The sequence below is a fragment of the Trachinotus anak genome, unplaced genomic scaffold (assembly GCF_046630095.1).
Source record: "Trachinotus anak isolate AG129_WGS33_773 ecotype Australia unplaced genomic scaffold, CSIRO_AGI_Tana_v1 ptg000003l, whole genome shotgun sequence".
Taxonomy (NCBI): Eukaryota; Metazoa; Chordata; class Actinopteri; order Carangiformes; family Carangidae; genus Trachinotus; species Trachinotus anak.
Genome location: NW_027273854.1, coordinates 5,035,846 through 5,049,456, shown reverse-complemented (window position 1 = coordinate 5,049,456; position 13,611 = coordinate 5,035,846). Strand labels below are relative to the sequence as shown.

General features: G+C 41.6%; 3 protein-coding genes and 1 non-coding gene across 8 annotated transcripts in view; 2 read left to right on the top strand and 2 right to left on the bottom strand.

Annotated features, from left to right (window-relative positions):
* The window catches only part of rpl19 (ribosomal protein L19), a 198,000-nt gene that overhangs the window by 148,210 nt on the left and 36,179 nt on the right, over positions 1-13,611 (top strand). The window lies entirely within an intron of this gene.
* trnac-gca (transfer RNA cysteine (anticodon GCA)) lies at positions 1,037-1,108 on the top strand. The gene has a single exon. It is a non-coding gene; the product is annotated as a tRNA-Cys (tRNA).
* arl5c (ADP-ribosylation factor-like 5C) lies at positions 1,491-5,399 on the bottom strand. Its single transcript, XM_071468272.1, has 6 exons — positions 5,243-5,399; positions 4,804-4,864; positions 4,491-4,638; positions 3,900-3,983; positions 2,854-3,005; positions 1,491-2,672 (listed from the first exon to the last, which is right to left on the bottom strand). The coding sequence occupies exons 1-6, from the start codon at positions 5,286-5,288 to the stop codon at positions 2,624-2,626; spliced, it is 540 nt and encodes a 179-aa protein (XP_071324373.1). The 5' UTR covers positions 5,289-5,399; the 3' UTR covers positions 1,491-2,623.
* cacnb1 (calcium channel, voltage-dependent, beta 1 subunit) overlaps positions 8,190-13,611 on the bottom strand; it is a 32,669-nt gene continuing 27,247 nt past the window's right edge. For 3 of the 4 annotated variants that reach the window (XM_071468523.1, XM_071468532.1, XM_071468541.1), the window contains 4 exons: positions 12,761-12,912; positions 12,152-12,247; positions 11,843-12,028; positions 8,190-10,347 (listed from right to left, as the gene is read on the bottom strand). In XM_071468523.1, coding sequence (XP_071324624.1) covers positions 9,817-10,347; positions 11,843-12,028; positions 12,152-12,247; positions 12,761-12,912 — 965 coding nt within the window. In that variant the 3' untranslated portion in view covers positions 8,190-9,816. Of the gene's footprint in view, positions 10,348-10,381; positions 12,029-12,151; positions 12,248-12,760; positions 12,913-13,611 lie in introns of those variants that run through there. The other variant, XM_071468549.1, reaches the window with a different exon arrangement.

Below are 13,611 nucleotides of genomic sequence, written 5' to 3'. Positions count from 1 at the left end.
AGTTCAGATACAATAAGCAAACAGCTCATTTACATTTACATGTCACTATGCTCTTTTGGGGTCAAAATAAAAATTCACTCTGTCAGTCCTCTCATCAAAGCATATTGGATTAGAATATACCTGTTTTAATGCCCCTGTGAGGTTTCTGGGGCCTTTAATATCAGATGGCACCTCATGCCTATGTACAGGTAGTTTAGTACCAACTATTCTTCTGCTCACTTTTTTGGCACCTAACTAGTCCCACAGTGTATCGTCTGTTGTTTTCAGGGAATGTCCAAATTCTCTTAAACTTCCTCCTTTTTTTACGAACACAGAGCCAACGATGACTCAGTTCCTTCAGGTGTCCCAGTGTGAGGCCAGGCCAGCATCCATAAACCCACCCTGGCACTAGCTCACATAAACTGAGTGTTGTCAACTGTACCTGCGCCTTTCCTGATAGGACAAGCCAAAATATCTGCAGTGACAAAGGTCTGTAGGCTTCTAACAGAAATTCCCTAAGACATGTTTGCACACACAAGCTGCTCTAGATCATCTAAAAACCCCACCGTCAAACATTAAAAAAATCACATCTAACTTTTCCTGTATTCACTTCATAATCCTGCATCCAAAATGCTAGAAAACACCAACCTATAGTCAAGTTTACAGGGGTCAAGTGTTTATTATGCAACTCAGATGGCTTCAGGCTTTTTGTTACCACAGAATAATAATAAATTAATAATAAAACACCTTTATGAAACAGTTTCAACACAAACTAAACTTTACAATCTTCACTAAGGAGGAATTATTGCAGGACTACTTTCAGGCTTTTAGGTTTAGCTGTAAAAGTGAACCCGGTTCAGTTCATATGGACTCATTCTCTGCCTCCTGGTCAAATTAAGGAATTAGACAAAGGGTTGATTACGACGACTGTAAAATCAAAATCAAACTTTACTGTTCAAAATCTGTACAATGCATATACACATGCACAGATAAAACAACTGGATAAACTACTTCGTGTTATAGACAAATACCATTGTATTCTCACTGTGGACCGCAAGGGGGTATAGCTCAGTGGTAGAGCATTTGACTGCAGATCAAGAGGTCTCCGGTTCAAATCCGGATGCCCCCTGAAAATTTCTTTTGTGCTTTAGTATTCACTTCCGTGAAATCTATCTTCATGAGAAGGAGACATTTTAAGAGCCATATGAAATCATGTGTATTGCTGCTATAAGGTTGTTTTTACTTCAGAAAAGAGAAAACTCTTAGCATTAGGCTCCATTGTCCAAATAACAAACGTGAAGAGAAATTACAGAGAAATAACACTATCTATCACATGCACTGCAGAATAAAAAAAATACTATAGGATTTCTTCTGAAGCGCTGCCAAAACGAGCAGCTGTGACTAAGAGTGACTAGCTGCAGGCATAAACCACCCTTCAATGGCATGCTGCATATTCCTTCCTGAAATGAAGATTATTATAGCTGCAGGACAGACAACACACCCACTGCATATTTTACAACAATAACATTTATTTGAAAAAATATATACAATGCAATATAAACATTTTAAATAGGACAAATAGTCATTAGCAGCTAGCTCATTTTCCTGTTCAGGAAATTGCTGTAAATAGTTCAAGACCTTTGTTTTTTCGAAATAAATTACTAAAAATATTTAACACAACAGGCCTGTTGTTCTTTGGCATGAAATATAATTTCATTCATCAGGTGCTGACTTGTATCCCACAGTTTCTGAGAAGGGAAGGCCACAGGACCAGCTGCATGTGCTTATAGTTTCTTCTTCGATTCCAGCATTGTCCTCCATAGGTTTATTGTAAGGCAGCTACTAACTCACTTCATGATCCAAAAGCCATTTTGTAACTGTTGAGGTACACACTATGGAAGCAGCTGAGGCATATGAAGTAAGAAAGTCATCACTGACAGGAATCACCAATCAGAGTCTAATAAAATGTAAATAAATATAACACTTTGCATGTAAAATGAAGACTTTATCATCTGTGATCTACTTGCCTCATGTTTCCAAAATGCTGATTCAAATTGAGGTTGTAAGATTATATTAATTCAATGAATCAATGACATCTTAACTTTACAGTTCATTGAAGTAAGGTATTGCTGTCATGCGATTAACCCCAGTGAAATGAAAGACAACCCTATGAAACCAAAGTGGAATGTGATATTACTGATAGGATATCTTGTGTAGAAAAGGTGCAGCTCTACACAACGGCCACTTCAGGAAAGTGTGTGCAGTAAACGCACACAAAACACTTCATCACTGAGCACTTCCTCATGACCACAACTAAGAAAAACTTAAACTGTAATCAAACCACCAAGTGGTTATTGAAGAGTGAAGAGATTCAAGATAATATTTGGCTGGTTAACCAACCCTAAAATAAACCAGGTTTCTCTACTGCTCAGCCACACTGAGGCCCCGCCTCAGCGTGGTATGAACCTACAGGTCATACCCTGCAGGATGTGCTGTACTGCAGGTGTGGCGATGCAGGCTGTAACACAGACGCCATCATCACGGGACTCTGCCTTAAACACTGTAAATGACCCTGGCGCTGCGGCCTGTGCAGTGTCTTTGAGGTTGGCTCAGTTTCAGGACGTTTGATCCACTGGACGGCGTTTCAGTTTGCCACAACCCGAGACCTCATCCAGTCCAGGCTGGCAGGCAGACTTCAGGGAGAGAGAGGAAAGAGAGACGCGCTTTTAGAGCCGTAGAATAAAGTGGTGATTGTAGCAGATGTTGATGTTTGTAAAGGTATTTCTCTGTAGGCTGTGTTAGTCATTTTAAGGACTGACTCATACACGGTGATGATAACAGACAGAAAGAGAGAGTGAGGTGTGTTGGACTCACCCCTCTCCTGTGAGGGCGCAGCAGGCTTGGACATGCCAGGAGTGTGTCGTGATGGAGTTGAGCGTGAGGCACTGGGAGATCTCCGCCGCTGTCATCGAGCCTTTCACGTCTTGTTTGTTGGCCAGGATAAGAATGGCTGCACTCTGTAGGTCCTACGTCAAAACAAGAGAAGACGGGTCAGCAATTCTGCTTTCTGTGTCAATCTCTATTTACAGAACTGAAATGTCTTCCACTGGAAACTCCGAAACTGTCCCTACGTCACCAATTTTGAGAACAAAGAACAGTCGCCTCAGCAGAAAATTGAAGCACATGTCAACACGCTGACTCACAGTCTACGCTGAGACTTCCTCATCAAGTGGTGTCATGGGTTAGTGAGGTATGGTGCAATACCTTACTGAAAGCAGGTGTGTGTCTCAAATATGAAAACAAGAATACCAGGAGGAGCAGTTTCACGTAACAGCTAAACGGTTTAACGTCAAGGGAGCATTCAAACTAAAAGGCTTAATTATTCCATATTTAGCACATGAAGCAAATCCTGCTATTGTATTGTGACGTAAAGAGTCATGATTAGTAAAAAGAAAAAAGAAAACTGGACATAATGACAGTAAAACTTGATTTTTAACCTCCCTCATTTATGATTTATAAGCAGTACAATATAAAAGGATATTTTTAAATATTCATCATTGTATAGTATTCTAACTTTCCCCTTAATTAGCTTTAATAAATGGTTTATTACAAACTATCATGTCGTTGTAAGGAGATATATATTCATTAATGCATCTGTTAACAACTATAATGAACAAACTTAAAACTTATAAATGTTCCTTATCTGCTTATTATCAATATTACTGCATTATTATCTGCTTATATTGTGTTAGAAACTGAAACTAATTTTAAATACACTGAACTGCGATTTTAAAATATTGTGATTTATTATTAGGGGCTGTTTCTATCTGCTTCTTACTAGATTAAATTATGTACTGCTTAATAAATGTTAATATCCTGCTGGGGTATAGAAACATATACATATACTGGGGTTTCTGTACCTCATGTGCGAGCATCTGGTGCAGTTCCTCTTTGGTTAGAGTCAGACGTTCCCGGTCGGTGCTGTCCACAACCAGAATGACAATCTGAACAAGCACAACACATGAGATACAATTACTACAACACACCTAGTAACAGCAGATGTCTCACATCATCCGAGCCCGTGCTATCAGCGACTGTCGTGACATAAGACCTCTGCCGCAGACATGTGATTTATTATGAACACTTATGTAACAGTGCTAAGTAACAGGCCTTATCAATACAAGGAGCAGAGGATGATACTGAAAAGCCATTATAGGTTAATGTGCAGCAGCTCAATCAGCACTGACCTATAAACATTGACACTGCTTGTCTTCACTCTTGAATATCAACAGCCTCTATTGTCAGCTACTATTTAAATACGTTGAATTTTAAATGATCAGCGCTCTTGTTTAAAGCTTGAAAGGTAAGATTTTCTGGTGTTTTCTTTTTGGGGGAATAAAAGAGCAAAAAAGTCCAAACTTAAATGTGCAGGTTATTTAAATGCTATGTTTCTGACTTTTATGACCAGTTTCTGTTTCAGTATAGAGCTGAACGCAGTGAGGGATTCATACCTCTGTGTTGCAGTAGTACGAGCTCCAGGTGGCTCGGAGGTTCTCCTGTCCTCCGATGTCCCAAACCAGGAACTGTGTTTTACGCACGGTGATCTCCTCAACGTTGCTGCCGATGGTGGGTGATGTGTGGACGGCCTCCTTTGTCAGGCTGGACAAGTTTTGTGTGAAAAGAAAGGGAACATTTTTATTTATTTTTTTTTACATGGGAAAAAGGATGATATGAAGCAGATGTGGTTATATATATATATATATATATATATATATATATATATATATATATATGACACTACTGCAGCCAAAGCACAGCACTTACAATTGGTAGAGGACTGTTGTCTTTCCTGCGTTGTCCAAACCCACAATGATGACTTTGTGCTCTGCAGGAAAAGTTTAAAAAGTCAAACACAGTCTAATCTTGAGTTACATGAACACATCAGGGTACAGGGAGATAAGATAGAGACAGGTACAGGACTTCAGTGTACTGAGCAGAACTACAGTGAAGTTATTACATCAGCACACAGCAAGGACACCACTAAAAAACAGGTTTCAAGTCAAGTTTTCTCATACTGAGAATGAACTGAACACACTTTACTGTAAGTCGGCCAGAATAAAAAGGAAATAGCTTTTGATAAATGATAAAACATCACAGCACTTATGAGAATCAACAGGACACACAAGTTTATTCTCATCATAACCAGCATGACCCAGAAAGGTTGCAGCTAATAAACAAATGAAATGACAAAGAGGAGCCTCACCTCTGTCCCCGAACACAGCCATCATCTTGGTCAGCAGGAAGCCCATTTCCAACTGTGTGTGTGTGTTTGTGTGTGTGTGTGTGAGAGGAGGTGAGTAATAATCCACTGAGCGTCAAACTGTCACACGACCTCCTCTACTACGTCTAATATCAGTTTCAGGACGAGGTCGGTGGGCGGGGCTTTAAGAAAGACTGGTATTTTTCATGAACGCTGCGTTCAGGTGCTGTGGGAAATATCTGAATCTAATGCATATGGGAACTCGGGGGGCAGATGAGGACGTGGCCTGGTGTGTTTCGTGAGATTGCAGAGATTGTTGCTCAAGTACTGAAGCCAAACTCAAAAGCACACAAGTCCTTTAAGTAATTATATGTTGCGAAATAAAATGAAGGAGTTTGTATGTAACAGTAAGGGTGAAGATCCTCAGATCCTGTGTCAACAATTACTGCTGGAAGAGACTAGAGGCTAAATATTATTCTCTAGATGTTGCTGTTTCTGTTGTGGCATGAACTCTTGTGACCCTTGCTTTCAAAACACCGTCTGTCTTCCAAAATGTAGAATGGAAACCTGCCACCTCACCCAGATCACTGTTAACAGACCACCTGTAGGCAACAACAAGAATCTAACTTCATATGTTTTTATGCTGTTAAATGTATTTTCACATTGGTTTTACAGTAAACACAACAGACAGGCTGTATAGGATGTTGCACCCTAAATGTAGCTCATAAGAAAATATGCCAGACTTTCCTGTTTTGCTTTTGACATCAAATCGATGTTCATGAGTTGACCAGTCTGTACATCCTGGTCTATGGAGGTTTCCCCTGTTATTTAAACTAAACCCAGCTACAATAAAACCCTCTGAGGTTTTTTTTAAAATTAAAAAATAATCCCTGATGGACATTTATCCCCTAAACACATCAGCATGGCTTCAGATAGAAGCTGTTTGAACCTTTTTTAGCGCTGCTTTATTATTACTGCTTCATCTTCAGCTGGTAACTGTTGAATACTTGTTTCTATGTTTATATATCCACCCACCCCCCAGGGCAACTAAAATGAATCAACAGATAAACAAAAAACCGTTTCGTAAAAAGGACATCAAAAGCAACTGATGACTCACACTCGTTGTGCCCATATATGGAAGAAGAAGTGAACCAACAGAAAACAAAAGTGGGTTTTGCAAGGACTTTCCCCCGGGCTTTCCATTCAACTGTCCAGTTATGTCCAGGTATTTTCCAAGTATTTACCCACTCAACAACAACAACAACAACAACAACAACAACAACAACAACAACAACAACAACAACAATAATAATAATAATAATAATAATAATAATAATAATAACAATAATAACAATAATAATAATAATAAAAGTAGTAGTATTTTGGACCTCATCACTGACATAGTTAATAAATTAATAAAAGTCAAGAGGTTGTTCAGGAAATGTATTCATGTCATTCTATCATTCATGTTCCCTGTTCACCCTCAGTGTTTCTCTGACTCTGCTTTGCTGGTCTGATATTCAGGTTTAATCTGCACTAGCTGCTCTGCTGTGGTCTTTTCTCCATGTTGGCTTCCTTTCCCAGCTGCAGCTCACTTACAGCTCATAACAAGCACCTGTCTCAGATTCCTGACTTCAGATTATTTACACTAGGTGCATCAGCCACTAGGTTTAACTCTGTGTGTTGTCCTTTTGCTTTCAATATCAAACCTTTTAAAAAACAACGCTGGATGCTGAAAAAGATCCAGACATGTGAACACATCTCAGTTTAAATGTCTTCACTTATTGCATCGTCAGGGTTTACTGTCATGTTTTTGGCCCTTTGTGGCTACGCTTGTACTTCACTGGAGCGTCTCCCTCTTATGCTGCTTTGTACTTCTACTCCACCCCCAGGAAAATTAGATATATTTAACAGCAACAGTTACAAGCTGCTTCACAGATAAAGATTAATCCATAAAATACATCATCAGCCTCTAAAATATGAGGATTTGTTCTGGACTAAACTGCCCGACAGTTTAAATTAGCTCCTGGTTTAACAATAAAATGCTGCTTACACATCATTGCATCTGTAATAATAAATATATATATATAACAATATAACATCCTTAAAGGGATCATTCGACACACTGACTACTTCTGATACTTTAGGTACATTTTGTTGCTATTAATTCTGTTCTGTAAACAAGTGTTTTATGTAGGACTGAAAGTAGGAGTGAATAATTTTTCCACTTCTTCTGACCTTGTGGAGCTTATCTGCTCCCATAAACTGAGTTTTTGTTACTGTGATGTTACAGTATCACACTGGGCTCCTTCCACTTCCGCTGTGGACTTTGTCTGACGGCTCTCTGATGTCAGGCTTACGTTTGAGCGTCACAGGGAAACCAACATCTCGTTTCCTCCACTGCAGATTGTCAGCGAGCTGCAGACGATAACTCGACACTGACTGAGAGAAATAAAAACCACATCCTGGAACCAGCTATGCTTCAAATTAATTCTTTTACTTAATGTGTTTCCTCCTTGTATGACAGGCTTGGCAGGTGTGAGAAAACATGCTCCATGTTTAGAGGAGTAGTTTGGAGTTAATAATCTCTATCAACACAAACAAGGAAACAAAGTGACAAACATCCTTTAACATTTTTCTGAGGAAGTTCTACTGATCTGATTTTCACCTGAAGCCAAGAACCTGAACTTTGTTTAGATTTTCCAGGTGCAAGCAGGGCGGTGATAGGTGCTATATTAGAAACATCATTACACAATCATCTTTTGTTGTGTCCGTCTCATACTAATGAAGAGAATGAAATAATGACGTAGTTTGAGCTCAAGAAGAAAACTAAAACTAAAATCTCTTTACATAAATGGCAACAGCACTAAGAAAATATAAAAGTGTAGACATGCAGATGCAGGTTTAACATCTTTGAATCTCACTGTATAAATTAAGTGACACGGTGGCATTTTCTGGTTAAATTTTTAATTAAAATACGAATTTATCCACAGATTAAAAATGAAAGGCAGAAAAAGCAAAATGTAGCTACAATCAGGCACCAATGATACATGTTATCTCATATTTTTAACAATTGCGATAACGCAACAATAACATTATTTACTGATCATTATTTAATATTTATTTATTCAACTGAAGACGGGCGGGCCGAGGGAGCCCACCAAAGACATTCATGGATTCTCCATTATAGATAACTGAGTAAAGACCAGAGCTGATCCTACCACACCCCCCCACCCCCCCACCCCACCCCACCGGATACTCCTCTCACTACCTCACAAGAATTGAAGATTTAAAAAAAAAAATTGCACAGGAAAAAAACAACACTAATTCAGTCGGAAATCAAGAGTAAGAAGAGAGTGGTATTTTAATATCAGACAAGCTAAGCTGTTTGGGCGGAAGTTGGGAGTGAGTAACCACACACAAGTACTTTTTATATAACAATTAGCCCTGAAAAACAGACGACAAGGCAGGTGCAAAGAAAACGACAGGAGTGACGCGCTGGAGCGACAGCATGGGCACAGTGAGACACGAAGAGACACAGATATGGTATGAAAACGAGTGTAACAAGAGTTAAGACATCCCACCGTGGCAGTGGTGGACATGGCTTGGTGAGACATTCCGGCACTTGTGATTGGAGTTTTCTTGAATTAAGGGTGTTTTAGGGCTGGGGAGTGACTAAGGCAGGACACTTCATTCACACGACTACAACCGCAGCGCTGCTTTGAACCTGCGCCGCGTCAGAAAACCAGAGAACAAGTGAATACTGCAGGCGCCCTCAGCACCCACGAAGAAGGGGAGAACAGAAACAGGGAGGACTGGGTCAGACGTGCACGGTCGGGCACAGCGGCTGAACCAGGTCAGGGAAGAAGTAAACGTCTTTGGAGTGTATTCTTTGCTGTTTATCAAGCTGACATGAGTGAAGCAACATTGATAAATTTTCATGTTAAAATATGGCAACTTCTCCACCAGCTTTTTAAGGTCTGGGTGATAAGAGAGTGGAGGTGAGAGACTCATGACTTCTGGATCTCATTATGGGAGGAAAGCCCTGAAATCCAAAAGCACGGAGTGAGATTAAGGTAAAGAGGAACCCTGACGCTGTACATACATGGGGACGGTGACTTTAGACCCTGTTTAAGACTGCAGAGGACAGACATGACAGACTACAGCTCTAACAGCCTTCACACTCTACAACTGAAGGAGAGATCGAGTCATACAGATCACAATCATAGATTCACAATCGTAACAATTACTGTCCTCGTGCTGTCAGTATAGAAATCCATGATATTCATGCAGTATTAACATAAGAAACAAAAAACAGACCAATATTATTTTTCTAAACATAAATAAATTGAATTGCAAGAAGAACTTGATGAGAATGGCATCTGGCAATTGATGTGTTTCTTTACATTGTACTGGGATGTAAACAGATTAATTTGTTAGCCTGACTGGCATGGCCCCAAACCCACACTTTAGTTCCTTCTGAACCCAAGATCTGGACCTTCCCCCCTCCCTCCCTTCATCTCCCTCTGTCCTCAGTCTGAGCAGGAGCTTGCTTGCCTCTGTGGTATGATGCGTGTTCAGCGGATGTAGACGTCCCTCCCCCAGTCGTCCTGATTCTTGTTGCGGCTGATGTTGGCCCCTGTGTCCACAGGGTCCTGGCAGTAACGCTCCCTCAGCTTGGCACGTCCATGCGGCTGTGTCTGGCTGTGCATCGGGGGGTGGTTCAGGTTTTCTTGGTCCGGCTCAGCGCCTTCGTCTTCCCAGGACGCCTGTCTGCCGTGATGCTGCGCCAGGTGGAGGCGGCTGCCTCCGCCCCCTCGGTAGGGCTCAGGCTCTTCGTAGGGGTCAGTCTCAATGTCCATGCAGGAGTCGCCGGCCTCGGTGTAGGCGGAGTCCCGGCTGCCCTGGGTCTCGGAGTCGAAGGTGTCTTGTCGTGACAGGCCTCGTCCGCTCCCTCCTCGTAGCTGGCCACGAGAGGAGCGCAGGTACGTCTGCTGCTGCTGAGGCTTTCCTCCCAGGTCGGACTGATAGTCATGAAGAGTGCCGCTCCCACTGCACTCTGTCAGGGGCCCTTCCCGCTTCTGCTCACCGTGCACCAGGTACGGCCCCTGCAGCCAGCCACAACCATGCCACACGAAAACCATGCAGAGACACAAACAGCAGAGCAAAACCAAACTGTCAGTGGTTAGTCAGCAGGATTAGCAGGCAGGGTGAAGAGTTCAAAAAACCACAACAACATAGACTGAAATGTTCCATCTGAAGATCCTGTGGTGTTGAAAGCACTAGTGTTCATGAGCAACATCAATCTTGATCATCAATCTAATCTAACACACACACACACGTTCCAGGTTTGGCACATACACACACTAGCTTATGCTCAAAGTTTCCACAGGGTCAAACACAAACACATACACTTTTACACAATTAGTCAAACACATTAGTTCCATTACGTTTTAAAACCACGATACCAACCTGCAAACTAAAACACTCCCAAGCATTTTTTCAGACAGCAGACTTTATATCTGCCTCTGCAGCAGTGCCACCTGCTGGCTGACTGACCCCATGGCAGTAATAAGCAGACTTGTCACCATGACTACCAAGTGACTACATAATCAACTCTGCACTATGTGATGTTTATACTGACAGACACTGCTCAATATATTTTTATCATTTTATGTAAATGAAGAAATAAAAATTAATTTGTTGGATTTTTTTTTTTCCATTTTAGGTAGGAGAGCTTTTTAGCCAATTGCAGTACTTGTCACTTTGTTACCACAATGTTAAAGCTGTAAATATCTTTGACAGTATGGAACTCATCTTAACTGAAGAGCAGCCAGTCATAACTTGGGAATCGAGACAGATCCGATTAGTATTGTGCTGTTTACATTATTATAAAACAAGATTAGATTAAAATGGACAGAGTGTTAGCAACAGCCTCCACCAAACTAGGCGTTTCTGTTTGAAGAGGCAGACATGACTTGCTGTTTTCAGGGGCGGTACCATGGCAACACGGAGGAGGACAGCAAACTGGATTCAGCCTCCCAGAGAAGAAAAAAGTGCTGGAGAAAGGAGGCCGCAGAGCTAAAGAGGACATGGTGGGGGCAGCAAATATCATTTTACTCTTGATTACAGTGAAATGGAGGGGGCCCCAGGGGCCGAGGTGCCTTATTGGTTATTCTTTAAGTCCAGTGTGGTTTGACTTGAGCTGTTCTCACAGTTTTGACAGTGCAGGGAAAGAAAACGCTGACCTGCTAGGATAAGGACTGCATGGTTTTACTTGTAGGTGTTAAACTAGCTGCTCGTGTGGGTAAACTGGCTCCTTGTGAAGCTCATTTGTGTGTCAATTCTTGCATAGGTGTGTTTGTGTGAATGTGTATCTGTGTTGTGTTTCTATATACAGCATAAACGGGGTTTGAATGCACCCCTCCTTCAGGGTAAAGAGAGCAGGCTGCTGGGTTTGGATTGAGGTTGAGTTGCCGGAGTCCCCCCTCTCTCTGCTGGACTTCAGAGAGCGTGTTCTTCCTCTTTCCCCTCACCAGCTACAGCACCGTCCATGTCAGGCCACAGATCCATATTCCTGCGCAGGGAGGTGAGCACCTGTACCTGCAGGTTGGAGACGGGCTCAGGGGAGGCGGCCAGGGCTGCCGTGGCCATGGTACGGTTGAGCAGAGGGTTGGGAGGGTTGCTGCTTGGGGGGTGTGTCGCCTTCCAGTAGGCCTCAAGGTAGTCAGCCAGATGCTCGCAGGCGTCCTCCAGCTGATTCTCATCCAGGATGATGTCAAACAATTCCTGTGTGGAAATAAAGTAACTATTAGTTGGTTTCACAGAAACACAGAAATGAATCATTCTTCTCGTTTTGATCCAATTTCTAAGAAATGATTTGCAAAAACTGGTTTACGAAGCAACACTCACAGGTGGGCACTGAGCCAACTTGTCTGCTGCCACCATCTGCACATTTAGGTGTTTAGCCTGGGACTTCCCCCTGGATTTAATGAGTCTCTGGAGAACCTGCAGGTAGAAAACAGCACTGTGTCCACTCAAAGCAGCATTAATTTGTGTTAATGTACTCGCACACTTTTGCAGAGTTGCATGCTGTTGTAATTTTATCACAATTAAAGGAAGAAAGAGAAACAAACACAGATTTAAAAGACATCCTGTGGACTTGTTGACTACCAGTAGTGCCATGCAAAATTTTACAAATGAGTCCATGTTTTCTTTTTAACTTAGCACAAGGTGCAATTCACATCCTGCAGTTGTTTTTACCCTATCCCACAGCCCCACAGTCGGTGGCGTTAATGCACCAACAAATGTAGCAATAAACCAAAAACAGCAATGAGGAGGAAGGCTACTTACACACACACTATGGATGTAAAAGATTGCGATTTAAAGTGATGTTTATGAGGACGGAAACACACAGAACACATGTGTTATATGCTGAGGAAACACATGAGTTTTGGCAAGGAACACTGAATGTAAACATAACCTTTGCTTAACTACAAGAAAACTGGAATGTTGCCATACCTTAGGTGAGGCTATTTTGATATAGACAATGATGGGAGCGAGGGAAGTCTTAGCCAGCTGAGAGGGATGGTTGATGGTGTCTGCGTCCAGAGCTACCAGCTGGAGAGTGCGGGCCAGCTCAAAGATACGCTCAATCTCGCTCTGTACCTCCGCTGAAGGCCCGGGAAACAGATAAAAAACGTAAATACAAGACAGTCAGACGATTATTTAAGCTACTTCTCTCTTTGAGGAGACACAGCACTGTATATCAGCTACTTTCTTTACTTTGTGCACAAGTACATCACCGACATGTTAGTAGTTAATCATGCATGTCGAGGTTTTGGAAATAAACACTACCAAGCGTATGAATTAGATTGGATCACACTCAAAAAGTTCCATTTATGCACAGCTAAATGGAGCAGTGCAGCATCCTCATTCTGCAGCCACCTCCTCACATTTAGGAATATCCTTATGTGCTTCTGATGCCTTGTGTTTCAATGGTGCAAAGGAAGGAGGCACTTGAGAATGAGATGCCTGTGGCACTTGAAGTAACTAATAATAAGGACACAATTTTTCACCATGTAAATAAACCAAAAACAACCAAAAAAAAAAAACACCCTCATCAAACAAATGAAGTGGAACATTAGTTTTTGTTAGCATTAATAGGCACAGCAGTAATTACTCTATCAGGTGAGCGACTCTGTGGTCTGTGGACTGCTTGGGACTTTGTTCTCATTGTTCCTCAACAACAGCCTATATGAGCTTGTTATTCAGCATTTCAAGCACAATTCCTCCCTTTTATCAGCCTGTTGACGTGTAAGGAGAGAGATAAAAACTGAAAACCAGTATGTCCCTCGCCTTTCTGGTCAAAC

Coding starts and splice junctions, on each gene's coding strand:
- arl5c (XM_071468272.1), bottom strand. CDS start 5,288: ATGGGCTTCCTGCTGACCAAGATGATGGCTGTGTTCGGGGACAGAG. Junction 4,865..5,242: donor GGCTGTGTTCGGGGACAGAG/GTGAGGCTCCTC, acceptor CTTTTCCTGCAG/AGCACAAAGTCATCATTGTG. Junction 4,639..4,803: donor ACAACAGTCCTCTACCAATT/GTAAGTGCTGTG, acceptor AAACTTGTCCAG/CCTGACAAAGGAGGCCGTCC.